We start from the raw sequence: 27938 nt of genomic DNA, 5'->3' as shown, positions 1-27938 counted from the left end.
ATCTCGTCTCACTGCAACCTCCGCCTCCCGGGTTCAAGTGATTCTCCTGCTTCAGCCTCCCGAGTAGCTGGGATTACAGGCATGTGCCATCACACCTGACTAATTTTTTGTATTTTTAGTAGAGACAGGGTTTCTCCATGTTGCTCAGGCTGGTCTCAAACTCCCGACCTCAGGTGATCCACCCACCTCAGCCTCCCAAAGTGCTGGGATTATAGGCGTGAGCTGCCGCACCTGGCCCGGTTACTTTGTATGAATACCTGCAAACATTCATACAACATTCATACTTTGTATGAATGCCTGGCCCTGTTATTTTCAATGCCTGAAAACCTCACCTGGGAACCTGTCTCAAAGGGCTAGAGAGATAGTGGTGCCAGTGTGAGATGCGGCAGGTCTAAAACTCTGCAAGGGGAAGGGGAGTCCAGAGCAGGCTTACAGTAGCACTTGAGATCTATCAGAAGAAAGCCACAGGACAGTGGAAAGAAGCCAGGCTGGGTTCAGGAAGACCTAGCGTCGGGCCCACTGCCCCTGACTCCCTGTGTGACCTCAGGCCAGCCCTTGCCTTCTCTGAGCCTCAGTCTTCCCATGACCAGGATGTAAGCTTCGGCCTCCCTGCTGCTGCAGGCCTGCCTGGCTGGCTTGTGTTCTGACCTGGGAAACAATCTCAGTTCTTCAGAGGCAACAAGAGTCCCAGCTCTGCCGCCCGAGATAGATTCCATGCCCTGGTCTACTGGGCCAGTCCCCAGGCCCAGGGTATCCCAGGCTCAGTGCCCTGGGGCTTGCACGGTGCCCAGCACCTGTCACCCAGCCTGGCACAGAGAGACCTGCCAGTCAGAGCACAGCAGGGACCAGGAAGGCAGTGGCACTGACTGGCAGGGGGTGCCCCAGTGGGCAGGATGAGATGTGGGAAAAGGGCCAGCCAGGAGATGGCCTGTGGGGTTCTGACCCCTGGCCAAAGTCTGCATGGCAGGGTTGCCAATGTTGGCAGCTGCTTCTTTGGCTGCCTGCTGCCCAGAGCTAATGAGTGGGGACAGAGCCAGGACTCGAAGGCGAAGGTGCTGCTTCCTCTGTGCATGTGGGGCAGGCTTGTGGCGGCACGGCGGAGGAGGCACAGATCAGGGCCAGCTAGAGCTATACTCAGAGCATCCTTCGTTTTCTTAGATAAGCCTGAGAGCCCTGACCCTGGCCCTGGATTGAGCTTGACCTTGATCATGGACTGAGCCCAGCCCTGACCCTGGTCACAGACTGAGCCCTGACTCTGGTGACTCACTGAAGAAGGTGTTGAAAGTGGGACAGTTGTTTGAAATCCTGGTAAGAGGGGGGTTAGAGAAGGCTGCAGTTATCAAATACCCACCATGTCCCTGGCAAATAAGCTAGGAGTGTGTTGTGTGTTTCATAGTTTAATTGCCGCCCAGTCCTATGAGCGAGGTATAATATTATCATTATACCTCATTTTACAGATGAGGTTCCTGAGGCTCAGAGCATTTGCACGACTTGCCCAAGGTCATAGAAGCAGTTAGTACCCAAGGGAGGATGCAGGATCCAGGATTTCAAAATCCAAAAGCTCTCTCCACCTCTTTCTCTGCCTTGATCTCTCATGCGCTGGTTGCCCCTCATGGAAGAGGGGCTGTTGGCACAGGACGCTAACCCAGACTTCCAGAGAAGATGTAGTAACTAGTGAGGAGGCCCCTCCTGGGATCTGGAGCTCTCCTTCCTCCCTATCTGGCTACGGGCCTTTGGCCAAGGAACCCTGAAGGCAGGGACCTGGGTGGAGGCCCAAAATGACTCACAGGTGACCCATGGTTCATCTCAACAGCCGGAGGGCTGGGCTCAGCAAAAATAACAATAACACGGTGACAGTGATCATAGGACAGTCCCAGGAATAAAGCAGCCCCCACTTGCTGATTATGCCCACTGGAAGCTCACTGGGAGCTCGGCTGTTTACACCCTCTGGTTCTAACAGTGCAGCCCTGGAAACAGGCTGCATTATTCCCATGTGACAGTGAAGGAGGACAAGGCCCAGGGGAGAACATGGATGTGTCTGAGGTCATGTGGCTGGCCAGTGGGAGTGGAGCAGAAGAAGATGACGATTCCCATCTGGCCGCTGGCTCCTGCCGAGGCCAAGGCTCCTTCTCTCCCACCAGATGCTTATGGGAAAAGGGATGAGGGTGGGGAGCAGGCCTGGAGAGAGGCAGGCCTGGGAGCCAGGGTCTACATCTTCCCTGCAGGACCCCTACACCATGGTTTGATTTTCCACCCACACCTCCCACCCATGACATCAGTTCCCGGAGACTCAGAGCCTCGGAATTTTTGTTCAGTGAGAACTTCTCTATGTCCTAGAGTTATAAACACAGCTGGTGTCAGTGGTTGAAGGATGGTTGGCCTGAGACCCACCCTCAGCCAGACTGAGGCCACAGGATTCTCTCCAGATGTTCCCCCATCTCTGCCACCTGGGACCCCTGAGGTGTTCTCATGCCTGAAGCCCTCAGTCAGACTCAAGAAGCATGAGTTCTCCCTGACAAGCTTCTTTGACGCCCACAGAACAGCCTCAGAGGGCAATGCTTGCTTAAAAGCAATCATTCGTGGGGAGATTTGGGGCCATGAGGCAGGCCAGAGGGGGCGTTCCCGGGGTCCTCATTGTGCCCTGCAATGCTGTCTCCTCTGCTTACTCCTGAGCACAGGCAGAGCTGCTGACAGGACTCCTCCTCACTCCCTGGCCATCATGAGCAGCCAGGAGGCTTGGTGCTCCCTCCATGCTGTGTCCAGGTTCCCTCTGCCCTAGCCTGGCCCCTGTGGGTCCCAGGGTCACATGCCACATGGTCTAGCTTCTAGTGGAGTGAGGGAGGCCATTGAGCAGGGGCTGAGGCTCTGGGCACCAACTTAGCTCCCCCTCCCTGTGTGCTCCCTGATTCTGTCAACCCTCCCTATACACACTAAGTTTCCAGCAGAAGGAGCTGCCCTGGAATCCCATTGATGTCCTCATCCTTGCTCCTCCTCTGAGGCGCCACTGTCCATCCAGAAATCTGTGAGATACCAAGCAATGTTGTCAGGGAGGAGCTGAGCTCAGAGGTGCTTAAGGGATATGCCACACAGTCAGCAGCGGTGGAGCCAGGAGCCAGGACTCAAAGTCAGTGTCTTCAGGGCCAAGCCAGTTACGCAAATCTGAAGTTCATGGTGTGTGAAGCCACAGAGAGCAGAAACGACTATGGCAAACTGGAGCTCACCTGGCTCATACAGAGGAGCAGCCCCAGTCCCTCCCACTGATCTCTACATGGAAGAACGAGGGCATGGGTTGTCAATCCTCTCTATTTTTATTTATTTTTAATTATTAGTATTTTTTATGTGTAGAGATGGGGTCTCACTATGTTGCCCAGGCTGGTTCAAACTCCCGGCCTCAAATGATCCTCCGACCTTGGCCTCACAAAGTGCTGAGATTACAGGGAGCCGCCCCAGACCTCAGAACTTGGACTGAACACCACACAAGTTAGGAGGGGAATGAGAATCAGAATGTCTTGGGAATCAGAAGAGTCCGGTGATTTCGTGTGCATGTGTGTGTGTGTGTGTGTGTGTGTGTGTGTGTGTGTGTGTGTGTGTTTTGAGATGGAGTCTTCCTCTATTGCCCAAGCTGGAGTGCAGTGGCGCAATCTCGGCTCACTGCAACCTCTGCCTCCTGGGTTTGAGCAATTCTCCTGCCTCAGCCTCTGGGACTACAGGCGCCCACAACCACACCCAGCTAGGGTTTTTTTTATTTTTAGTAGAGACAGGGTTTCACCATATTGGCCAGGCTGGTCTCGATCACCTAACCTCGTGATCCGCCCGCCTCGGCCTCCCAAAGTACTGGGATTACAGGCGTGAGCCACCACGCCTGGCCAAGTCCAGTGAGTTCTGTGGGGTCAGGAAGTTTGACTTGATGTCTCTCCCTCATTCCTCCTGCCCTAAGGCTGCATACGTGAGAAAGGGGCTACTCAGAAGAGTGGCCGTTCTGAGCCACTGAGCCACTGAGAGGATCTTGTATCCTGGCAAGTCCTGCCAGATTGTCTCATCCAGGCCCACACCTTCCAAGGGGACTGTCATTGCATCCCCATAGGACTGTGATGTTGACTGGCAGGTCCACCCTCCTCCCATGGCCTAAGAAGATGGCTCCCAGGGCCCCTCACACACTATGCCACAGGGAAGGCCACAGGACAGCCACTCCAAAGGCTGACAGACAGTGCAGACCGTGGCCCTTCCTGGCCCTGCATCACCTCCAGACTCAGAAAGAGCAAAAATGTATTTCTGAAAAATGAGGAAATCCCCTTCCCAGAAGAGGGTAGAAGATGCAACGATGCCAGCACACCGGGACTTGAGCCTGACTTTGCGCTGTCACAAAGCTCTGTGGGCTGTGGAGTTTTCCTTGTCTGCCGTGGGTGGAAATGAGGCTTGCCCACTGTTAGACGCATCACTCGTGTAAACAGACCACCAGGCAGGCTTTGTGTGAGCAACGTGGCTATTTATTCAGCCGGGTGCCAGCAGGCTGAGTCTGAAAAGAGTCAGTGGAGGGCGATGGGATAGGAGTTGGTGTTTTTTTTGAGACGGAGTTTTGCTCTTGTTGCCCAGGCTGGAGTGCAGTGGTGCGATCTCAGCTCACTGCAGCCTCCGCCTCCCGAATTCAAGGGATTCTCCTGCCTCAGCCTCCTGAGTAGCTGGGATTACAGGCATGCGCCACCGCGCCTGACTAATGATGTATTTTTAGTAGAGACCGGTTTTCACCATGTTGGTCAGGCTGACCTCAGATGATCCGCCCACCTCAGCCTCCCAAAGTGCTGGGATTACAGGCATGAGCTACCACCCCTGGCAGGAGTTGGTGTTATAGGTTGGGGCAAGTGGTCAGTTAAAGGTGGTCATCTATTTTAGGGAGGGGAAGGGCATCACTGGAAGCATGGTCACAAGGGTAGGTGTCATTTATTACAAACAGACATGGTCATAAGGGTGGGGGTTATCAGTTGCAAGCAGAGGGGAAGGTGGGGTAGAGTGGGGTCTTGAGAAACCCAATGTCCAGTGGGGAAGCTTTGCAAGGCTGAGCAGGAACAATGGCTGCAGGTTGCAGGGGGACAGCAAGTAGATGAGGCAGGAACAAGTTGTTTCACTTCTTTCTGTGGCCACCTGGTTACTTGTGGTGACTTCAGACTTTCTGGCTCCTGGGGACCATCCAGAGGTGTATGTGCGGGTCACCAAGGCTGTAATGGCCAGGCTTGGACATGGAGGCCTGATACCCACACTTTCGGATGAAGTGTGAGTAGGGGTGGGGTGGGACAGCAGCATCCTTGTTTGAAGGAAGATCTTTGCCTTTGCTAGAGCGCTCCTCTGAGTTTCTGGGGAGGTGCCCTTTCTTTTTCCCAGAGCAGCCCCCACGCCCTGCAGGCAAGCGCAGGGAAGGAGCCGGGCTCTCATGGAACCGGGATCTCCTGGCCTCCAGTTGACGCCCTCCTTGCTCCAGAGTCAGTTATTCTGTAAACTGAGGCCCACCTGCAGTGTTGTAGCACCATCAGCAATTAGTGATGCTTCATTAGAGTCCAATTAATAAATGAAACCCAGGGTGAGAGGCCCTCGAGTTGCTGAGAATAACAGCCCTGCTCATGCAGTAAGTGGCAGCCTCCTGGGGCTCAAAACCCTCAAGGACCTGATGCCCTGCCTTCAGCATGGGACTGGAGGAGGCAGCAGCATGGACTGGGGGTCTTATTGACAGGCTGTTGTCTGGTGAAGCAGGGGTGAGGAGAGAAGGGAGCTTCAGCACTGACTCCCTGGCTCAGATCTCAGCTCCTCCTTTGAGGAGTCCCTGGGCATAACTTCCTGCCCAGCAATCCCAGGGGAGGTTGACCAAGGCCAGAGGTGTAAGAACCAGGGCTCTCGCCTCCTGCCCGCCTGGCCTCAGAGGACACTGCTTGTGGCCATGGCCAAAAGGGGCCTTGAGAGGGACATAGTCAGGGGAGAACCACAGCCTCCCTCTCCTGACTCCCCCAGCCCATGCTCCCAAGCCAGCACTTGGATCAGCCACACAGCGCCTCTCGAGCCTCACATTCTCTCCTCCAAGTGGGAAGATCCTCCATCTCTCTGTTCAAGCCCTGCCTCCTCCAGGTTTAGGGTCAGAAACACAGGAACCCAGCCTTTGGCCACCCCATTCAGACGGCTGTCTCTGCAGAAGCCAACTCCTCACCTCCTCCACCTTCCAGGGATTGAGGCAGGCCCAGCCTATGGCCTGGGAGTCTGGCTGCCTCTTGGACTTATGGAGGAAAGAGGCAGGCCTCCCTGGCTCAGAAGCTGGCATGGAGGAAGCAGGTAGAGGGGAATTTCCCTACCTTCTCAGGAAAGATGGAGGCCCCACCATGACATCCGACAGCTGGCCTGGAGGACTGCCAATTCCCTTACCTCCCTCTCGGTTTCCCAGGTGAGCCAGCAATGGGCTATGATAGACCAGGTCAAAGGGGCTTAAGACCTCCTAGTCCACCATCTTGGCTCGCTGCAAACTCTGCCTCCCGTGTTCAGGCGATTCTCCTGCCTCAGCCTCCTGAGTAACTGGGATTACAAGCGCATGCCACCATGCCCGGCTAATGTTTTGTATTTTTGGTAGAAACGGGGTTTCACTGTGTTAACCAGGCAAGTCTTGAACTCCTGACCTCAGTTGATCCACCCGCCTCCGCCTCCCAAAGTGCTGGAATTAGAGGCATGGGCCACCACGCCCGGCCAAGATCTGCTCTTTATCCATCCTTCTCAGTGCCTGCCTGACAGCTTCCCTCCCAAGGTGCTTCTGGGAACACCACCCTCTAGTCTTTTAGGATTTATGAGCCTGCCCAGCCAGGACCCCGGCAGCCACAGCAGACCTGAGTCGGGGCCCTCCTCTTTCCTTTGCTTTCCTGGTGGCAGTCCTGGGATTGGCACTCAAAACAAGCCAGGCCACCTGTGCCCTGCCTTCTGAAGCTCTGCCCAGGAGGAGGTCAGGCCTTGACTAGTGTTCCTGCTTTGAGGCTTTGAGGGGAGTCAGAGGCCAAGAGGACAGGCAGGGCAGGTGGGGCAGGTGGGCTCAGGTGTGAAGAGAAGACCCTGGAGGCAGCTTGAGGGCTGGCAGGTTAGAGGGTGGGTAGAGTATGGTACTCACACCTCTCTGGGCAGCTTTTGTGCATGTACAGATGTGTGTGCGCATGCACTTGTGTGCGTGTGTGTGCGTGTGCATGTGTGGATGTGTGTGTATCCCCTGGGGTGAAGGAGAAAGTGGCTCATGAGCACTCTTGCTTTCTCTCCATCAAGTCCCGTGCTTTTCCCATGCTCACTTTTTCCTCACCGCTGCAGCCCCCAGGAACCAGATGACACATTTTCCCTTAGTCGTGACCTTGCCGAAGGAAAGCAAAGTCCTTGTTCCCTCCCACTCATAGCTGTGCTTGGGCCTGGCCCCCTCACTCCCTGCTAGGGTGGGAGCCCCAGAAATGCCTGGCTAGGGACTGAAGTTTGTCAAAGACACACACACTTCCAGTAGCCTGTTACCATCTCCTGTTATAGATGAAGAGAATACGGTACCTGGCGGGTCCGCCAGGTTGAAGGTGGTTTACATTTTCCTGCAGGTTGGTCTCAGGGCTGCTGCACTGCACCTCTAAACCCAATTCCAGTCCTATCCTGGCATGGCTGCCCAGGCTGCGGCTGGATTAAATCTGGCCCTGAGACAGCAGACATCACCCATTAGCTCCTCCTGGCCCTGAATGTCTGGAGCTAGCAGGTCCAAACCAACAGGGCAGGTCTTTGGGGGAACGGGAGGGAGGTCTCTCCTTGCAGACAGCCTGAGGAGAGGCCTATGGGGGTGGATCTTGGAGAGGTCTCCTGGGCTCTAAGACTGCATTGGGAGGCCCGAGGGAACCTGGGGACCTAGAACTCAGCCACATGTCCATCTGCAGTGTGCAGAATGGGGGCTGGGAGCAGGGAGAGAGCTGGTCCCCTGCTCTTATTCTGTGAAGAATCAGAAGCCCTTCTTGCTCTCCAGATTCTAGAATAGCATCAGGGCTGGGAAGAGTCAGCTGTGCCAGGAAAAGCCATTACCCTGACAGCCCCCCTCCACCTGCTAAAAGCCTCTCCATTCCCCTGGGGCCTCCCCCTCCCACCCAGTTGCTTTATCTGTGCTCACCTAGCCCTGATGACCTTCCTTGTATTAGATGGGGTGGGGAGGTGAGGAAAATAGTTGCTTAACTGTTTCTATGCCGGATGGAAGTCAGCACCTGCCCCCTTGCCTTGCCCCATGGCCCTTTCCCACCTCCTTGCACCTGGGAATTAATTCCTCCTGCCAGCCTCCCAGGAGCTTGCAGGGGTTGGTGGGATATGAGGATAGAAGACAGGCTGGCAAGTATGGGGCATGGGGTACAACCTGAATCCTGTCACTCTGCTGCCTGTGACTTCACATCTTCAGCTGTGTCTTCTCTGTGCACACAGAGCCACATGAAGATCCCTGGGAATCCCCCAGGAATGTGCCCGTGCAGGTGCAGGTTTTGTGCCCAGCTCTGGGGTTGACATTTGGGTGCAGAAGGACTGACTTCCTCCTGACACACCCTTGGCACTTCCATCCTGCTGTTTCTGTGCAGGTCCCTGAGGAGGGAGGCTGTGAGGCCTCATTGTGCCCTAACTATATATCTAACTATATATCCGTAAGTAGCAGATCGGGCGGCTGGGTAGCACAGGGAGGCTGCTCAGAGCCTGAGGTCTCTGACTTTGCTGGGGCAGCTGTCAGGAGCGGGAGCCGGGCGCAGAGTGTCGTATGAGGTGCTTAGATTGCACCCCTCGGTCAAGCCTGGTCACAGAACCAGAGGGAAAAAGGGACCTAAGGGTAGAGGGAGCAAGCTGATCATCCCTGACAGGCTTCTGCCCTCCGTCTCCAGCCTGGCAGCCTCCCACACGCTCCTTTGCAGGCGTGAGGAGCACGTTCTGCAGGGCCTGCGGAGGTGATGTGTATGGATGGACGCTCATCTGAGAAGGACTCTGGCTCTCTGAGAGATGCCCCTTCTCACTCCAGCTCGTACTCAGTGCCTCCCTCCTTCCCCTTTGTGCTGCCATCAGGCAGGTCCTCTTAAGAAAAGGCCCAGACTGCCTGGTGGTGTAGCCTGTAATCCCAGCTACTCGGGAGGCTGAGGTAGGAGAATTGCTTGAACCCAGGAGGCGGAGGTTGAGGTGAGCCGAGATTGCGCCATTGCACTCCAGCCTGGGTAATAAGAGCGAAACTCCATCTCAAAAAGAAAGAAAAAGAAAGAAAGAAAGAAAGAAAGAAAGAAAGAAAGAAAGAAAGAAAGAAAGAAAGAAAGAAAGAAAGAAAGAAAGAAAGAAAGAAAGAAAGAAAGAAAGAAAGAAAGAAAGAAAGAAAGAAGGAAAGAAAGAAAGAAAGAAAAAAAGAAAGAAAAAAGGAAGGAAGGAAGGAAGGAAGGAAGGAAGGAAGGAAAGAAAGAAAGTGCCCAGGCCGTTTTGTATCACAAACAAGGGCATCACATGAACTGGGGCTTCCTGGGTGCTGGGAGCTGAACATGCTTTCTTTCTGGTCCTTATAACCGCTCTCTGAGGGGGGTACTATTGAAAAAGGAGGAACTTAGATGCAGGAGGGGTGATTCCGCCAGGATAAACGTGGACTCCAAATCCAGCTCTGAGTCACTCCCAAGCTTGTGCTCTTTCCAGGATTCCACACCTTGGCCAGAGCAGCCAGCCAGACATCCACAATTGTAGTCCCAAAGTTGGGGACATGATGGGGAGTAATCACACCAGGGCAAAGGTCGCAGGAGGGTCAATGAGGCTAAGCTCTCCAGTGCTATGGGGTAATAACAAGGAATTATATTTATATTTTAATAGTTTAAGGTACTAAGAATTATTAACACTTTCTTGGTACTTAGCAATGTGCCAAGCACTACACACATTCATTCCTTTCATTCCCACTGCAGCCCTGCAGGCACCATCTTGTTTTATAGATGAAGAAAGTAAGGCACCACAGATTCTGTACCTTGCCCAATGTCACACAGCTGGTAGTAGGTAGAGCTGGGATTTGGAACTCAAAATGCCTGGCTACAGGGTCCCTGTTACAATCACTGTGTCACACTGCCTCTCAATCGAAGCAGAGCGGGAGTCCTCAGCTGACCCCTGGAGCTGGGGGATGGAACCCACCGAAGCATGGTTACCCACAGGAGCAGGACTCTGAGGAGTGGAGGCAAGGAGCCAGGTTACAGCATCACTTAAATCTAAAGGACAGAGGGACCGTGAGGACCAGGGGGCTCCAGAGGGCTTCCAGGAGGAGAGGAACAAGCTGGGCTGGGGAGAACAACGTTGATGTTGCAAATGCACAGGGCAGATGGGATCTCAGCTAACTGGCCTGCCCCACTCTCCCTTTGGGGGCCTTGAGGGTGGAACAAGGGCTGGTGGGGATGACATCTTTGCTTCCATCCTGGGGTGCCGTTTGTGTACCTTGCCTCCCCCCTACAAGGGGTACGGTGTGGCTCCCCCTGCTACAGGACCTCTGGGATGACTCCTTAGCCTGTGACTGCTGCAGTTAATGGAGCAGCATTGCGGATGGCCCTGGCCTACTAACCTCTTCTACAGGAGAAGAATTCACTCTCTCCTGAGCCGTTTGACGGCTCTGCATCTCAAATACCTGTGAGGTGCAGTGGGATGCAGAGGGCCCAAGCTCACACGCCACCTTGGATAGGCCAATCCTGAACAATCTGAGTGCTGCAGGGCTGGGAAGCCCTTGCCACCACCCCCTCCCCCCAGGCCCGGACCCAGCTCCAGGGGCCCACCTCCAGGGGTCCAGCCCACAGCTCTGCACCAGCAGGCATCACAGAAGGCACCATATGCGTGCTTCATTACAAGCATTTAGAACTGGGATTGCTGGGCGGAGCCTAGAATCTAGGCCAGAAGTTTAGGGAAATAAGGTGAAGAATAGAGGACAGCCAGGCGGGGCACCGCACAGCCACCCTGCCCAGAGGCTTCCTCCCACCAAACAGAACCTAGAGAAGAGGAAGGCCGTGCACGCGGGCACCAACTGGAGAGCCCTCCCTCACGAGGACATCTACCCCCACCCCCACCCCTGCCCTGAGCCTAAGTGAGAGGCCTGTGTCTGAGTGAAGGCCTCAGCAGTGGCCAGCAAGACAGTGTGGTCACTTGGGCTGGCAGGGGAGCTGGAGGAGAGGCCTGGAGTCCCCTGGGCCTGGGATGTCATGAGAGTCATGTGTGTGGGAAGGAGCTCTCCATGTTCTGTCCACCTTTCACTCAGATTTATGGACAGTGGAGCCTGGAAGGGGGATAAGCAACAGACAGGACCCCTCCCTCTGACTTACTCTGCCCCTGTTCTCCCCAGGAAAACCACATCTGAGGAAAAGAACAACCAGAGCTCCAAGGCAGTCACATCTGTGACCTCAGAGCCCACCAGAGCCCCTATCTGGGGGGACACGGTGAACGTGGAGATCCCAGCTGAGGATGCAGGGCGAGAAGGTGAGGTGGGGGCTGGGCAGGACCTGCATGTGCAGGCAGAGGGGGAACACGGCCAAGGACTTAGGGCAGAAGCAGGCTCCCTTTCAGCACAGCTGGTAGCCACCTGAACACTTCCCTGGGCTCAGCTAAAAGCACTTAGAACAAATCATAATACTGTCACGCCTCATCTCCCCATCCTGCTCGAAAAATGAGTTGTTCCACATAAATGAATTTTCCAGACAATGCAAGCTTATCTTTTTTTATGACTGTTGTTATTATTTTCATGGCTGTTATTACTGCCGTCTCCCACTGAAACAGGACATTACAGCATCCCAGCACGTCCCTACACATCGCTCACTGGAGTCACCACCTCCCAGGAGGAGCAATGCTGCTTCCATTGCTTAAGAGAACATTGAGGTTCAGGGAATTTAACTGGCTTAAGCTGAAGACTGAGGACCAAGGACTCCGCATGGCATGCTCTCACTGCAGATCCAGGGTTCTTGCTGCTTCCATTTGATTTTTAAAAAAATATTTGGAAGGTCCCTAGAATGGATCCCTATTCCTTCCTAGTCCTCCCCAGGTCTCAGCCTGAGCCAGCAGGTGCCACGTACACGCATGCATGTGCACACTTGTATCTACTTTCACACTGGGGGTCTGTTGGACTGTGGGCTGAGCTCCTGGGGGAGCTCAGCGGGGCGCATGGAAATGCTGACTGGTTGATGCCCAGACTGTGCGGCATCGCATCGGGCACTGTCAGCACAGACCGGAGGTGCCTGATGATGTCTCTGATCTTATCTAGTCGGAACCTCAGACTTGCTTCTTGCAGGTGGTCTCTCCCTGAGAGGACAGGCTTTGCCTCTCTCCCTTGAAATCTTGCCAGGGACCTAGACAGAACTCCTTGTTCTCCTCACAAAGAGCAGAAAGCCAGCTGAAGACTGTGGAAGGGGACAAAAGAAACGGAGCAGGAGCCTCCATAAAAGGGGAAGGAGCTAGTTCTAGGTCAAGCCAGAGAATTTTTCTTTTCTGCCTGTAAAGGGATAGGTGGAGCTGCTGGGATGCTTTAACAAGATGCAAAAAAGGAGGAAAAATTGACCTAAGATTTCATGCAGAGGCACATGCGTGCCTGTGTGTGCATGTCTTTGTGAATGCCTGCATGCTGGTTCATGCGCATGTGTGAATGTGATGCGTGCTGTGTCTACTTGTAGGCATGCGTGTCTGTGTGTCTTGTGTGTGTGTGTGTGTGCGTGGGTGTGTCTGGCTGCAACAGTGTGGTGTGTGTGTGTCTGGATGGATCTGGATGGTGGTGTGTGCCTTGCAGTGCATGAGTATGTGCAGTTTGTGTGCATGCCTAGTGTGTGTATGCATGCATGCATGTATTTATGTGGCTGGTGGGAAGTTAGAGATTGTGGCGAGTGGACCTGAGCTGGGATCCTGCCCTGGGCTCTACACACTTGGGGTAACAGAGGGAAAAATATAATGAGGTCAGTGACCCGAGGGCCCATTGTGCAGCAGAGAGAGGGGCAGGACTAACTGCAGGAGGGACAAGAGAGTGGGGAGGCCGTCTGGGCAGGCGGGGAATATTGGCAGGCGCCTCATTGCAGATTGAAGTAGCTGGATGGTTGTTGGAACCGGTTGCTGTGGTGATGTCTGCGGTGGGGGTGGGGGAGATGGGGGCCAGGCCAAGAGGCGGGGGAAGGATGGGAGGTAGCTCAAGGACGTGTTAATGAAAAGCAAAGGGGAGTTTCAGACCCTGTGTCAGGGCCAAAGCAGGCGGGTGGCAGAAATAGCTTGTTGGCCACACAAAGGGAGCAGTGGGAGGCCGGAAGGGCACAATGCCCAGAGAGGAAGCTGATGAAGCGTGTTTGTAGCATGCAGACAGGAGCAGGGAGGAGTGGCTGTCCATTACCCCCAATTCCAGCTCATCTGATGACTGCCCACACAGAGCTCCAAAAATAGAGGGTGCGGAAAATGCACGGCACTCACCTCTCCTTCAGCCCTGGCAAATCCCAACTGGATCTGGGGACTCCTGGTCCTTGGTGAGTGGGCATAAGGGGCTTCAGTCTGCCCAGCTCCTGGTAGTGCTTTGGCTGGGAGCATTGGAATCCCCCAGCTGAGTTTCCTCAGGTCTGCCCACAGCAGGGTTTGTGTATGGAGAGCTGCAGCCACGAGGAGTGCTTGCACAGAATGTTATAGCTTGGGTGAAAACACAGTCTTCTCCCTACCACAATCCAACGGGAGAGACACGGTTTCTTTATTCAAGTCTTAACCTGCCGAAGAGCAGGAACATAAAGCTCAGAGGGGCTAAAAGATTTGCTAACAGTCACAGAGCAAGTGAGTGTCTTGATACTAGAACTCAGGTCTGCTGACTTCAAATCTTTGCCTCAGTCTCCTTTCTTCAAGTCAATCTCAACACCTTTGGTGCCCTTTCCTCCTTCTTTCCTTTGAGCACGGATCCCATGTGGCCAGTTCTTGAGACACCTTGGCAAGTGTTCAGGGTAGCTGTGGGGAAGACAGAGAAAGGAAGAATACTTAGCAAAGCCCTCAACTTTCTTCTCAAAATGACCCATCCAGCTCCAAATGACCCAGCCGCTGAGCCCACTGAACCTGCAGAGCCCTCAAGGGCCAGCTGCTGTCCCTGGTGCTGAAATCTCTTGTGTCAAGAGAAGCAGAGGGCAAGGGGTCCCGTTTCCCTCAGGCACGCCTCTCCGCCCCATCCTCCATTTCCTATTCTTTGTTTTGTATCACTTCTTACCCCATCTTTCTCATTCCTGCTCCATTCCTCCTCTATCCTTCTCCTTCTTTTCTCCCCATCTCTTCTTCCTCCTCAAATCATAGGTTTCTAGAATAGAAAGATGCCTTGGGTGTCACCAAATCCAACCCTTCCCATCATCTACTTTCTAGATGTGTGATGTTGATCAAGTTATATAACCCTCTAAGCCCCACTGCTCATATTTTAAGAAGAGAGATGATGATACCCACCTGAGGGGTTGTGGTGAGAATTTGTTGGAATCATGGCTGAGATGTGCCCATCCCCATGCCTGCCACATAGTAGATGCTCACTAAATAATCATGGCAGTCCTGCCCACTAAACAGCACTGTCATGATTATTTATAGGACATTGGTATTCTCCTTAAAATTTATACTGGCTGGGCATGGTGGCTCATGCCTGTAATCCCAGCACTTTGGGAAGCCGAGGTGGACAGATACCCTGAAGTCAGGAGTTCGGGAACAGCCTGGCCAACATGGCAAAACCTTGTCTCTACTGAAAATACAAAAATTAGCTAAGCATGGTGGTGAGTGCCTGTAATCCCAGCTACTTAGGAGGCTGAGGCAGAAGAATCACTTGACCCAAGGAGGCGGAGGTGGCAGTGAGCCGAGATCATGCCACCACACTCCAGCCTGGGTGACCAAGTGAGACACTGTCTCAAAAAAAAAAAGTTTATACCAATGTTCATGCCATTTTATGAGACAATATAGTCTCTTTGGGAGGTGTTTACCAAGTGGTCCATTATTCTTAGTATTTAGACCAGTTTTCCCTGACTTGTAGTAGACTTTTATTGATAGCTGCATTAAAGGATTTCTTGAGCAAATCACTTTTTCCAACTGAAATTCAGTCTCTCCACCTGCAACATGTGTGAGATAATCTCTCCCCATCCTTGTGCCATCAAGAGCTGGCACAAGTGTTTGTGACCAAGAGAAGGAGTCTTATTCCTGGAAAGAGGTGCCATGCCTGTTTGCCTGTGTACTCAGTGTGTGCACATGTGTGTCTGTTGTCACAGGGGTCTGAACTCAGTTCTGTGTGTGTCTGTCTCTGGGCTGGGAGTTTCTAGACCACTGGAGAAAATTGCATGTTGGGGTCCTAACAGCAGCTGGCATGGAGCCTCGCCCTGTGTAGGGGCTTAGACTGTGCTTGTGGGTTTGTGTGCACAGGGGTGATCCACACATGTGCGTGCATGTTGATTTACTGTGTGGCCCCTGCTCTCTACTCCTGGTGATGTCTCTCGCCTCTCACTGTCTCTCCTTACTGGGAGGGAAAGGGGTCCATTTAAAACAGAATCTGTGCTCATTTCTTTTATTTCCAGATGTGATTCTCCAGGTGGTAGACAACAAACAGAAAGAGGAGTTGTTGTCCTACAAAATACCCGTCAAGTACCTGCGTGTCTTCCACCCCTACCACTTTGAGCTGGTGAAGGTGAGTCAGAGGCCTGAGGAAGTACAGGGAGAGCAAGTGGGAACCACCTCGATGCCCCCAGATTTTGCCTCAGAGCAGCCCTGGGCATCACACCCACCCACAGCGTGACAAGTCTAGGACCAGGTGGGGCTCAAGAGACACAGCTCCTGCCACATACACAAGAGTGATGTCTACAAGAATTTAGAATTCTCCAAATTCATCTCTGTGAAACAGCTGATTATTATAGGACAACTGCCACGTTAAATGAATACACCAGTTAAAGATATATTCTGATTTCACAAATGTTAAAAGAAGAGAGAATCTAAAAATCGAAAAAACACAATATTTACAGAGTACCTGCTGCTTCCAGGCCCTGTGCTAGACACGTCACACCCCCCTGTAATTCTCAAGCTAAATGACATTTTGCAGACGCGGGACTGGGACCTGAGGAGAAAAATCTCCTCCTTCTGGGTCACAGAGCAAGTGAGCAAGTGAGCGGCAGAGTTGAGGGTGAGCCCAGGTCATGCCGTGTTCCAGGCCAGTTCCTTCTGAGCTGCCTCCACATGCTGCCTTGGTCAGAAGGCCCAGGAGAGTTGGGGGGTACACGGGATAAAGCATTTCCTGGAATGCACCCCTGTAGTGAGCAACTGGGTTCAAGCCATGAACTGAGGGGCCTGAGGCTCCTCACTTCAAGGTTGGACCTCCCAGGCCAGACCCCTGCCTGTCCTCCCTCCTAGTGCTGAGGGGTAAGGGGTAGAATTCACTCTCTTATTGCTCAAAGACTTATGAAGCACCTACTATGTGCCAGGAGATGAGCAGATGCATCGTATTCCTCTCCCCACTATGCACTCCAGACCCCGATAGTGGCAGACAGTAATGGACAATGCAAAGCCAGATTGTCAGGGTTCTATCCCAGGCTTGCTGCCTCCTAGCTGGATACCCATGGGAAGCAAGCCACTTAACCCCCAGGGCTCCATCCTCATTGGCAAAGCTGGCACAGTCATTTTGAGGGTCCCATGCAATGATAGGCAAGGTTCTTGGCCCACAATAGGTGCTCAGTTTGGTCAGCTCCCCTTCTCCCTCCCTCCCTCCTCTGGGTTGGCACTGAACTTTCTTCTAAGCCACTCTTCAACTGTGGGCTTTTACCTTCCCTTTACCTTCCCTTAGGGTTTTACCTTCTCTCAGGCCCCACAGGGAACCCCAATCCCAAGGCTTCAGAGAAGTAAAAGAGAGATAGTTACTCACCCTGAGAGACTAGGCACTTGAGCCGTAATTCTGGGGGCATCACCCAGGCCCCCTGGCTGCCTGTTTACTTACAGCCCAGGCCTTGTTATCACGTCCTTACTGGTGAGCAGACAAGCAGTGGTCCTTGTGAGGGTGATGAAATATTCAAATGGAAAAGGGAAGATTTATTATATTGATCTCCTTGGAAGGGCTCGCAGGGACCATGAGCTTTAATTATCAGCTCGGAGCCCCAGTGGAGCAATGCCCAGTGATTGTCTGCAGTGGGCTGGATTTATGGCCATGATCTGCCCCTTAGATGCTCTCCTTCCTCTGTGTCTTCTGCCCCCACACTGTCTCCAGCCCACCCAGTCTGGGAAAGCCGACGAAGCCACTGCCAAGACTCAGTTGTACGCAACAGTCGTTCGGAAGAACAGCTTCATCCCCCGCTACGTCGGCTGCAACCACGCAGCTCTGGAGGTACCAGGGCTGGGGCCCTCAGGGGTGGGGGTGGGATGGGGTGGGAAGGGGCCAAGCTTTGAGCAGGCCCCACACCTTGCCCTTGGCCCCTTCTGGCTGACCTGAGGGTGTGGAGCGGAGGCGTCAACAACGAAAAAAGCAGCCAGGCCTTTCCAAAATAGCAAAAGGAGTTTGTGAAGACAAGCCCTTTGGCAGCAATGATGAGGATGAAGATGGTCCAGCCTCTGCTCCTTCCGTCTCTGCCCTGGAGGTGGGGGCAGGGGCTCAGCCAAAGCGCTGCTCCTCGTGTACCGTCTCTGTGCTGCAGTGGGGACCGGAACCTCCCGGAGCCTTGTGTCTCCCCGAATCTTATGTTAGGGGCAGGGGAGATGCCCATGCTCCCGCTTAGCCCGTAGCCCAGCTGTTTCCTATTCTATTCTTCCCCTCCTGGGATAGTGCCTGGGCCCACAAGCTGAAGTGTAGGGCCTCCTTGAGCTTTTTCCTCCAGTACTGTGGCTAAAGAGGTTTAACTGGTCTGCTGATTAAGTATTCAGTTCATTCATTTATTTATTAATTCAGCAGCTATTTACAGAGCCTCTTCCATTAGCTAGGACAGGGCTGGGCCCACCTTGGGCCCGGCCACCTCCCCTTGACCCATCACCATCCACCCTCTAGGCCTATTAGCAGCTTTGGGAGGGACTCTTGATGCTCAAAGCAGGCAAGATCCAGGGACCTGGCCCCTTTCCCATTTCCCCCAGCTTTCAAACTGCCCCTAGGTGACAGATTCAAATTCAGCTATGGCCTGAGCATGATCAGGGTGAGAGCCATAGGACCCAAACTGTGAGGTTCCACCTACCTAAACATGGCTAGTCTGTTTCTTCCCTTCCCACCCTCCTACCTCCCACCAGCACCGTGAGCCTGACAGAGGAGGAAGCATTCTTTTGCCCTATTTCACAGCCGGGGACACTGAGACCCAAGGGGAGTATGGTATGGGAGCCAGAACTCCTAACCCACACTGCTGCTCCCCCACAGCTACCCCTCCAATGCCAGCATGTCAGACCTACAGGGTGCCTCTGCTCCCCCACCTTCTATCACGCCCTTTTTCCTGAGGACAGCCAGCAGCTCAAACAGACACAGAACAAGGAAGAGGGACAACAGCCTGCACTTGCTGTCCCCAGGCCACACCCCACAGGGAGGGGGCCACATCCCCAAGACCCAGGCAGAACTCTGGGGCTGCTGTGGAGCTGCCCAACCCCACTCAGCCCTCTGACTTGCCTGGTAGAGCGATAGAGTGGGGGTCTTCCCTGGCCTGCAGCAGCCTGCCCACTCTCCTCTCCCAGCACAGATGCCCTCTTTGTCTGTGCGACAGGTAGTCCTGCAGAGTAGCTGCCTGCTCCTGATGGTGAGCGCACGGCAGGAGCAGAAACTTCTACCACTTCCTGGGCTGTCGTGAGCAGGTGTACTTGGGCAGCTGTCTCATTCACACCTGATCAGAGTCCACACAGAACAGGTGCAAATTAGCTGCCACCACCCCCTTACACCTGCTGGGGAGCCTGTGAGTAATAGGGCCTGACAGCCTCCAGTGAAATCCATCAGGCCCAGACGCCAGACCCACCCAAAGTGTGAGATGTACCGTCAGAGAGTCAATCCTTTGAGTGTGGTGAAGGGATTCAGTCTCCAGAGCCCTCAGTGAGAGCTGCAAAGCCCTGAGGACTACTGTACATACCGATCAGCTCACACCTGTGTGGGGTTAGGGTTGGGGGAACCAGCTGACATGGTCCTGGCAGAGGGGCCTGAGAGGAGGGTGCAGAGGGAGAAAAAGGGGGAGGATCCAGAACAAGCCCCACTCCTGGGCCCTCTCCTCCCATTGAAGGTCAGAGCTAGAAACTTAGAGGAGATTATGGTTCAACCCTTCTGTGCACAAGTTGGGAAACTGAGATCCAGAGTGGAGCAGAAACTGGCCAACGTGACCCAGCTGGAGTGAGTGGCTGAGCTGGAATAGACGAATGAGGACCTCTTCTCATCCCAAGCTGTGCCTGGGGCAGAGTCCTTCAGCCGTGTCCAGAGTCCCTTCCTCTTCCTGCTTCTCTTCCCATCAGCACCATGAAACTAGGATCCCACACGTCTCCCAAGACCCAGGCAGACCCTCGACCAGACCACTGCCTGCCTTCTCCCCTTCTTTCTCTTGGGTCTTTCTGTTTCTCTCTCTCTCCTTCTTTCATGCTCATAAACACAGGAAGGGTAAACTTTCCCTCCACCATTCCTCCCTTTGCTTCTTCATTCATATGATTCTCATTTATCCACAAACAGATCCTGAGCTCTTTTCTATGCCAGGCACTTTTGTTAAAACTGAGAATGACAACCATGAATGAGACAGACATGGTCCCTGCTCTTGTGGAGCTTGGGATATAGCCAAATAGACAGAAAATAAACGAGATAAATTAGAATGAACATAAGCTCTGATTAGTGCTATGGCAAAGGGAATCCAGCAACTGAGATCTGGAGAATAGGGTGGGCTACTTTATTAAGAATCCCATGGGAGGTTTCTCAAACGTGGCGATGTTGAAGCTGCAGGATGAGGAGGAGCCAGCCATGATGGGCTGCTAGGGGGTAGGGGGAGTCTGGGCTGAGGGATTAGCATGTGCAAAGATCCTGTGGCAGAAACAAGAGGGCCGTGTGGCAGGAGTAAGAGAAAAGGAGTCTGGAGCAAGAAGACGAGGTCTGCCCCCTCCACGTCGGGAGACGAGGCAGAGGGACATGCGGGGTGTCAGGCAGGGAGTGACATGACCCAGTTCATTTTTAACAAGAGTACTTTTGCCATCATGTGTCAAATTACCTGGGAAAGTGGATGGATTAGGGAAAGGAACAGAAGTGGAGAGGCCAGTGAGGAGTCAGAGGAATGGGAGGAGCTAGAGGAATGACAGCGAGTGGGAGGTGGTGGGGGGCTGAGGGAGATGGAGGGCCATTGGTGGATATGGGGTGAGAGTGGGGCTGGGAGATCAGGGGCTCTTGGGCTGGCGGTGGGGGCGCATGGGGCAGGCTCCCTGTCTCCCCTGGCTGCCTTCCAGTGTTCCCCAGGCCCAGACTGCAGGGGGTCAGTGAGTGTTGGAGCAAGGGACGCTGCCCAGTCCTGCTTTGTAGCCTCCTGCTGGGGCCCCACTCTGCTCTCTGAAAGCTGCACCAGCGGAAGCCCGGAGTGGGGGAGAGGGCAGTCAGGGCTGGGAGGCAGGCAAGACCTTAGGAGGTGGCAGAGGACTGAGGAGGTAACAGGGCAGTCAGGGGAGTGGCAACGGCATCTGATGAAGAAAGAGGAGCCCAGAGATGCAGATGCCATGATCCTGTTCCAAACCTGGACTTGCTGGGGAAAGCTTGTGGGGAGCAGGCACCAGGGTGATGGGTGCCAGGGAGGCCAGAGGAGCCTGGCTGTGACCGCTGACCTCAGGAAGTTCAGCATGTTCAGAGAAGCCAGGCCTGGGCTTCTTGTCCTCAGTTTACAAAGTGCTCTCTCACAAACCATCTAATCAGAGACCCTTCACAGTCCTGGGAGGAGCCTCATTTGACTGACAGAAACCAAGGAGCTGGAGCACCTAACCCTAACCCTAGCCCTCCCCTCCCCAGGAGCCAGTGGAGGGGCCGAGGTTAGAACACAACCTCCCTTCCCAGGCCCCAACTCTCATCGCCCCCTTTCTCCCCAAAGGGGCTGGTGTAAGAGATCCTTTGGCAAATCCCAGGACAGAGGGCAGGGGCCATTGCCTCAGCTAGGCAGAGGAGGCTTCCCGAGGGAGGGCACCCTGGTGCCAGGCGGGAACCGAGGAAGGCAAAGAACAGGGAAGAACGGCTGTCAAGTGTGGAGGCAGGCACGAGCCCACAGCTGGGGAGAAAGATGGCGGGCAGGCTGGCTGGCTGTCTCTGGAAGGTCCCAAGGGCACATGGAGGTTCACCTGCCTCCTCTCCTCTCCAGATCTTTCTCCGGGGATTCAACGAGCCCCTGGCCAACAACCCCAACCCCATTGTGGTGATTGCCCGGGTTGTTCCCAACTACAAGGAATTCAAGTGAGTGGGGCCAGGTGGGCACGGGCGGGGAGGGGAGGGCAGAGACCAGAGGAGGGGGCAAGGCTGTCATTGCTGCTAAGGGCTGATTCCAGGTCCTCTGGAAACCCCTTTTCCCCTAAGGCCCTTCAAGCCTCCTTACTGGGTCGGAGGTCCTAGTAAGCTTCCTGCAGCAGACCAGACCATGTCTTTCTTTCCCCAGGGAGAGCCCCAGCCCCCTGAAAGGCTGGAGGAGAGGTGGTGGGGATGAGTGCCAATACGAGGCCTGACGGCTACAGAGTGTGTGAAGGGGAACAAGAAGGGTCCTCATTCCCTGCCCGGGGGGCCTGAGCCCCTCCAGCCTGCCTCCCTGCCTCACACCCACCACCTCCACACTCCCCTTCCCACTCCATCTCAGGGCCACAGGCTCCAGCCGGTGGTTGGCCCTAAAGGCCATCTAGGAACTTCACAGTCTTTTTTTTTGTTTTTGAGGAGTTTTGCTCTTGTTGCCCAGGCTGGAGTGCAATGGCACGATCTCAGCTCACCGCAACCTCTGCCTCCTGGGTTCAAGCAATTCTTCAGCCTCAGCCTCCTGAGTAGCTGGGATTATAGGCATGTGCCACCACGCCTGGCTGATTTTGTATTTTTAGTAGAGACAGTGTTTCTCCATGTTGGTCAGGCTGGTCTCTAATTCTCGACCTCAGGTGATCCGCCCTCCTCGGCCTCCCTAAGTGCTGAGATTACAGGCGTGAGCCACCATGCCCAGCCAATTTTTGTATTTTTAGTAGAGATGGAGTTTCACCATGTTGGCCAGGCTGGTCTTGAACTCCTGACCTCGTGATCCGCCCACTTCGGCCTCTCAAAGTGCTGAAATTACAGCCATGAGCCACTGTGCCCAGGCAGAACTTCACAGTCTTTAGCCCTGCCAGTGTCCCCTCCCTCCTCATCCTGGAGGCCTTAACATGTCCCCTCCCCCCGAGACCTCCTTTGAGTCTGTTGGAGTTAGTCCTCCGGAGATTCATACTTGGCCACAGTGGGAAAGTTTCCCAATAAGCGTGCACTCCCTGCGACAACACCATCTTGTGGGAGACAGGGTCTGTCTCAGTCACTTCCAATTTGCCCTGATGCCCCGACTTATCTGTACCTCCCGTTGAGTTTGTATGACCTACGAAGCCCCCTTGCTTATTGGAGGAAGGAAGATGACTGATGCACACCCAGCCCAGTGGTACCCACTTGTCATGAGGCCCAGGTCCAAACTTGGCAGGGTCCTTGCACTCCCTTCTCCCATATCAACCCAGAGTCAGAGTGGGGACCCCAGGCTGCCAGGCTCAGGTGCAGATCCCAGAGCACTGATCCTGTCTCCCTGCCTCCCCAGGGTCAGCCAGGCCAACAGGGACCTGACCTCCTTGGGGCTTCCCATCACCCCACTCTCCTTCCCTATCCCGTCTGTGATGAACTTTGACGTGCCTCGGGTCAGCCAGAACGGATGCCCTCAGGTATGTCCCCTCCGCACTGGTTCCAGCTTCCAGTAAGTCCCCCACATATTCACTGTTCACCCACTCAGTGGGTTAGTCAGCAGTTCCCTGGACTGTTGAGTAAGGGTTGACTGCATCCCAAGGCATACCCAGGGCTGCGCTCACAGAGAAAATGCCCTCCAGGAGCTCTTGGTCTGGTGAAGATGGTGGTCACATGGGCGAAAATTTGAACATCAAGGCAAGATAATGGATAATCTAATAACAAACCAGGAGGGCCTGTCAGGGCTATAACATCAGAGGAGAGAAGATATAAAAGGACAAATGTATGATTCCACTTAGATGAGATACCTAGAATAGGAAAATTCAGAGTCAGATTGTAGAACAATGGCTACAGGGACTGGGGAAGGAGGAGAACGGGGAGTTACGGGTCACGGGTATGCAGTTTCCGTTTCAAGTGATGAAAAGTCCTGGAAACAGACAGTGGGGATGGTTACACAACAATACGAATGCACTTAACATCACTGAACCATACACTTAAAAATGGCTACAGTGGTGAACGTTGTGTTATGGACATTTTATTTATTTATTTATTTTTTGAGACAGAGTTTCGCTCTTGTCTCCCAGGCTGGATTGCAGTGGCGTGATCTCAGCTCACTGCAACCTCGGACTCCCTGGTTGAAGTGATTCTCCTGCCTCAGCCTCTCAAGTAGCTGGGATTATAGGCACACGACACCACACCTGGCTGATCTTTGTCTTTTTAGTAGAGATGGGGTTTTACCAGTTTGGCCAGGTTGGTCTTGGACTCCTGATCTCAGGTGATCCACCTGCCTCGGCCTCCTAAAATGCTGGGATTACAGGCATGAGTCACTGCGCCTGGGAAAAAAAATTTTTTTTTGATCAGAGCAAAGGGATGTAAAGCCTGGATTAGGGAAGGTAGTCTTTTTTTTTTTTTTTTGAGACAAAGTCTCACTCAGTCACCCAGGCTGGAGTACAATGGCGCGATCTTAGCTTACTGCAACCTCTGCCGCCCTCGCCCAGGTTCAAGTGATTCTCCTGCCTCAGCCTCCTGAGTAGCTGAGATTACAGGTGTCACCCCACCTGGCTAATTTTTGTAGTTTTAGCAGAGACGGGCTTTCACCATCTTGGCCAGGCTGGTCTTGAACTCCTGACCTCGTGATCTACCCATCTTGGCCTCCAAAAATGCTAGGATTACAGGCATGAACCACCGCACCTGGTCTTGAATTTTTAACAGAGGAAGGGTTGGTACAGGGCAGGGCAGTTGGACACAGCAAGAGCACAAGTGTGAGGTGGGGACTCTTGTCAGGGCAGACAGGAGGGCCGTGTGTTTGAGTATGTGGTTGGGGGCTGGGGTATGGTCAGACCATGTCTGGGTCTGGGGGAACAGCCAGATGGTCTCTTATGGTCTGCGCTTCACTGCCAGGTTGCCCCACACAATGGTCCCAACATTCCTAGGGACCTTGAAGGACAGGTGGATTTTTGGAGGTCCTCCTGCTGTCGTCTGCCCACCAATACTTATGTCTGGTATAGCAAAAATAGAATAAGACACCCCTTTGGAGCCCAGCCTTCATTTAAAGGCAAAGACATTTGAAGAAGGCTCAGACATGGGGTAGAGTGATGGTGTTGGGGAGGAGCGGGACAAAGGGGGACCCTGGGGACAAAGGCTTCAAACCCAAACCAATCCTTTGCCTGATTTCCCCAGAGTTACTTCACACATGGCCCTGCATTTGCCTAGAAAATTAAGAACCAATCAGCAGGCTGTCCCAAGGGGTAGGAGGCGCTGCCTGCTTTAATGAGTGCGCCCCCTCCCACCCCCAGGCTCGCTCTGGCTGCCTTTGCTGCCTAACTAGTCTGGGTGGGGGAGGCGCCCCTCACTACAGAGACTTGCCCCCAATGCCTTTTGCATGTGTAGGACCTGGAGCCAGAGGTCCAGCAATGGCAGGACACTTGTTGAACATCACCCAACCCCATGGCCGCTGGGCCAGGTTGGGAATTTGCTGGCAGCTGGCACGGAGGTGCCCAGGTACAGCAGTGAGAGAACAGGGGCAGGCTGCTGTGGGAAGGAGGGGTGGGGATTGCCAGGGCAGAGCCCTACCTGGAGGGGCACCAGTCAGCAGCCTGCACTCAGACCTCACACAGAACGCCGCCCTGTCCCCTTTGACCTTCAGTCCCCTTATCTCTACAGCTGAGCGGGTGAGATTGAACTTGGTAATTTCTAGGGCCTGCCCTCTCTGACATCTTGGGGGTGGCTGTGATTTTTCACCAATTGTCACCATGCAAAAGCACTGTTTGACCTGGATTTGACCCCAGCTCTGTGACTTACTGACTGCATGATCGTTGGTAAGCTGCTCCTTTCTCTGGACCCGTTGATTCCAATCTCCTTGGGCTGTCAGGGGAATGCAAAGGATAATCTTTGCAAAGTGCCCAGGCCCAGGGTCCATGATAAATGGGTTCCACTCTTTTCAGAGCTGTATCTCCCTTAGTGCCGGTGCCCCCTTTGAGGCTAGCCTCATCACTGCCCTTTCTCATCTGGCTCCAATTAACAGAAACCCCAACTTGGATCGGCTTAAACACTAAGGATATTTATTGTCACACACCACATTGAATCACGACATAGGATGCTGCCAGAATTGGTGGTTGCTCAGGCTCAAAAGTGTCCTTGAGGTCTCAGGATCTTTCCAACACCCATGAATTACCATCTCCAGCTGGCTAATGGCTCATGGGGGCATCCCACCCAAATAGAATGAAAGACCAGCAGAAAAGAGGCAGCCTCTCTTCTTTTATTTTTTTTTGTGGAGACCAAGCCTCACTCTGTTACCCAGGCTGGAGTGCAGTGGCACCACCCTGGCTCACTGCAACCCGCCTCTCCTGGGTTCAAGGGATTCTCCTGCCTCAGCTTCCCAAGTAGCTAGGATTGCAGGCATGCACCACCACACCCAGCCAATTTTGTACATTTAGTAGAGACGGGGTTTCACCATGTTAGCCAGCTGGTCTCGAACTCCCGACCTCAGGTGATCCACCTGCCTTGGCCTCAAAGAGCTGGGATTACAGGCCAAAGTGCTGGGATTACAGGCATGAGCCACTGTGCCCGGCAGCAGCCTCTCTTTTTGCAGGTGGTTTTAAGGAGCAACTGGAGGTCGGGTGCAGTGGCTCACACCTGTAATCCCAGCACTTTGGAAGGCCGAGGTGGGTGGATCACCTGAGGTCAGGAGTTCGAGACCAGTCTGGTCAACATGATGAAACCCTGTCTCTACTAAAAGTGCAAACATTAGCCAGGTGTGGTGGTGGGTGTCTGTAATCCCAGGTACTCAGGAGGATGAGGCAGGAGAATCCCTTGAACCTGGTAGGCAGAGGTTGCAGTGAGCCGAGATCGTGCCTCTGCACTCCAGGCTGGTGACAGAGCAAGATTCCGTCTCAAAAAAAAAAAAAAAAAAAAAGGAGCAACTGAAAATCAACCTCACCCAGCCATCCCTCAGCAGACCTCTTTCCTGTCTCATTGGCCAGGTTTGGGTTACATGCACTTCCCTGAGCCAATCACTGAGGAGGGGTGTGGTTCTGCCTTGCTGGTATTACTGTGGAAGGTTATGGGTCACCCGAACCCAAAGGCCATCTGCTGGTGATGAGGCAGGGAGGGGAATGGTGGTGGGCTAGGCAGCCCTCAGTGGAGCCTGGTGATGATGGCAAAGCCTGAACTGGTGAGTTAAGGGATAGGTGGCCAGTCAGACTTCATCTGGTCCAGCCTGCTGGAACCAACATAGGGCGGGCCGTGTAAGTTACTCCTACACCAGCACCTTGGAAGGGGCCCATTGCCCACCAAGCTGCCCCTGTTCCTGTCTCCTGCAGAGCTGGGGCGGAGCTCCGGGAAGCCATGTGTGCCCACCACCATCTCCTCCTCTCAGCCCTACAGCTGGTCTGTCCCCAAGCTCTCCTGTGGCCCCTTCTATCCTCACAGACCCTGCCCTAGTGCTGGTCTCCCCTCAGGCCACTGCCACTCATTCTCTGAGGAGCAGCTAGGGCACCCCTGCCTAGCCCTTCCCCTGGGCTCCTCATCCCTATCACAAGGCAAAGCCCCGCTCTCAGCCAGGTTCACAAGGCCCCATGACCTCCAGCCTCCTGGCTTATGGCTCCAGCTCATATAGGCATTCTGCAGCCTCCCTGGATGGCTTGCCCCCTCCCAGCTGCAGCCTCTGTCTCTGCTGCACTAAGCCTGGAGTGGCCTTCCTCCTCCTTACCTGCTGCCCTTCTCCTTCGGGCCCTCCTTGAGGAATCGGGTAAGAAATCATGGCTTTCTCCTCGCACACCCCAGCTCCCACAACCACAGCCTGCTTAGGACCCTACATGCATTGTGTGTGTGTGTGTGTGTGTGTGTGTGTGTGTGTGTGTGTGTGTGTGCCCCCTATCCTCTTGCAAGATGGTGAGCTACAGGGTCGTGGACAGAGCACCCTGCGGGCCTCTGGCGTGGAGGGTCAACATTTGCTTAGTGGAGTAGAACTTTCATCTTAATAGCAAAGCATCCATTGTCTCCTTTAACCTCACAACAAGCTTTCAAAATGAGTTTGAGGCCTATTCCCCTTGGATGATGGGAAAACTAGGTCCCAAAGAGGAGAAGGGACTTGTTGAAGGTCACATGGCAAGGTCAAGGCAGACCCAGGCCCAGAGCCAAAGGGTCCTAGCTCCCTGGAGACCCCAGCCCAGCATCTGCTGCCGGCAGCAACTTCTCCAGATGGCGGCCACTACGCCTGGGCAGAGCGGGCAGAGGTGGGTGTGGGTGGGCCCAGGGGAAATGAGGGGGGCCATGGAATGAAGGCTGTGTCCCCAGGGGAAGCAGGTCTGCCTCCATGGCTGGGGGTTAATGGCTTTTCTGAAGATCACAGCTGAGGGTTAATGACATTCCGTAATTCCACTGCGGCTGTGGCCCTTCCCATTAGCATCTGCAGGCAGTGCCTGCCTCTCCCTGCCCCCACCCTGCACACACATCAGCCACAGCACCCTCACCAGGGCTCTGGCGTCAGACTCTGCAGGTCTAACTTCCAGTCCCCGCCACTCCTGCCTGCACATACACAAGAGAAGCTGACACCCTCCCTCCCCAGTCCTAGGTCTGAAGGGATCTT

At 54.1% G+C, this 27938-nt stretch overlaps 1 protein-coding gene across 1 annotated transcript in view; it reads left to right on the top strand.

The window, feature by feature from the left end:
- LOC108317550 (coiled-coil domain-containing protein 33-like) overlaps positions 1-27938 on the top strand; it is a 60213-nt gene that overhangs the window by 12387 nt on the left and 19888 nt on the right. Inside the window, exons 3-10 of the mRNA XM_037745519.1 lie at positions 11342-11475; positions 15537-15646; positions 17210-17326; positions 17433-17613; positions 18064-18122; positions 20924-21010; positions 21267-21358; positions 22710-22830. Of these exons, the coding sequence (XP_037601447.1) occupies positions 11342-11475; positions 15537-15646; positions 17210-17326; positions 17433-17613; positions 18064-18122; positions 20924-21010; positions 21267-21358; positions 22710-22830 (901 nt within the window). The remainder of the gene's footprint in view (positions 1-11341; positions 11476-15536; positions 15647-17209; positions 17327-17432; positions 17614-18063; positions 18123-20923; positions 21011-21266; positions 21359-22709; positions 22831-27938) is intronic.

This window comes from Cebus imitator, unplaced genomic scaffold (assembly GCF_001604975.1).
Source record: "Cebus imitator isolate Cc_AM_T3 unplaced genomic scaffold, Cebus_imitator-1.0 Scaffold203, whole genome shotgun sequence".
Taxonomy (NCBI): Eukaryota; Metazoa; Chordata; class Mammalia; order Primates; family Cebidae; genus Cebus; species Cebus imitator.
The sequence above is the reverse complement of the archived record's forward strand: the minus strand, read 5'-3'. Positions and strand labels throughout refer to the sequence as shown.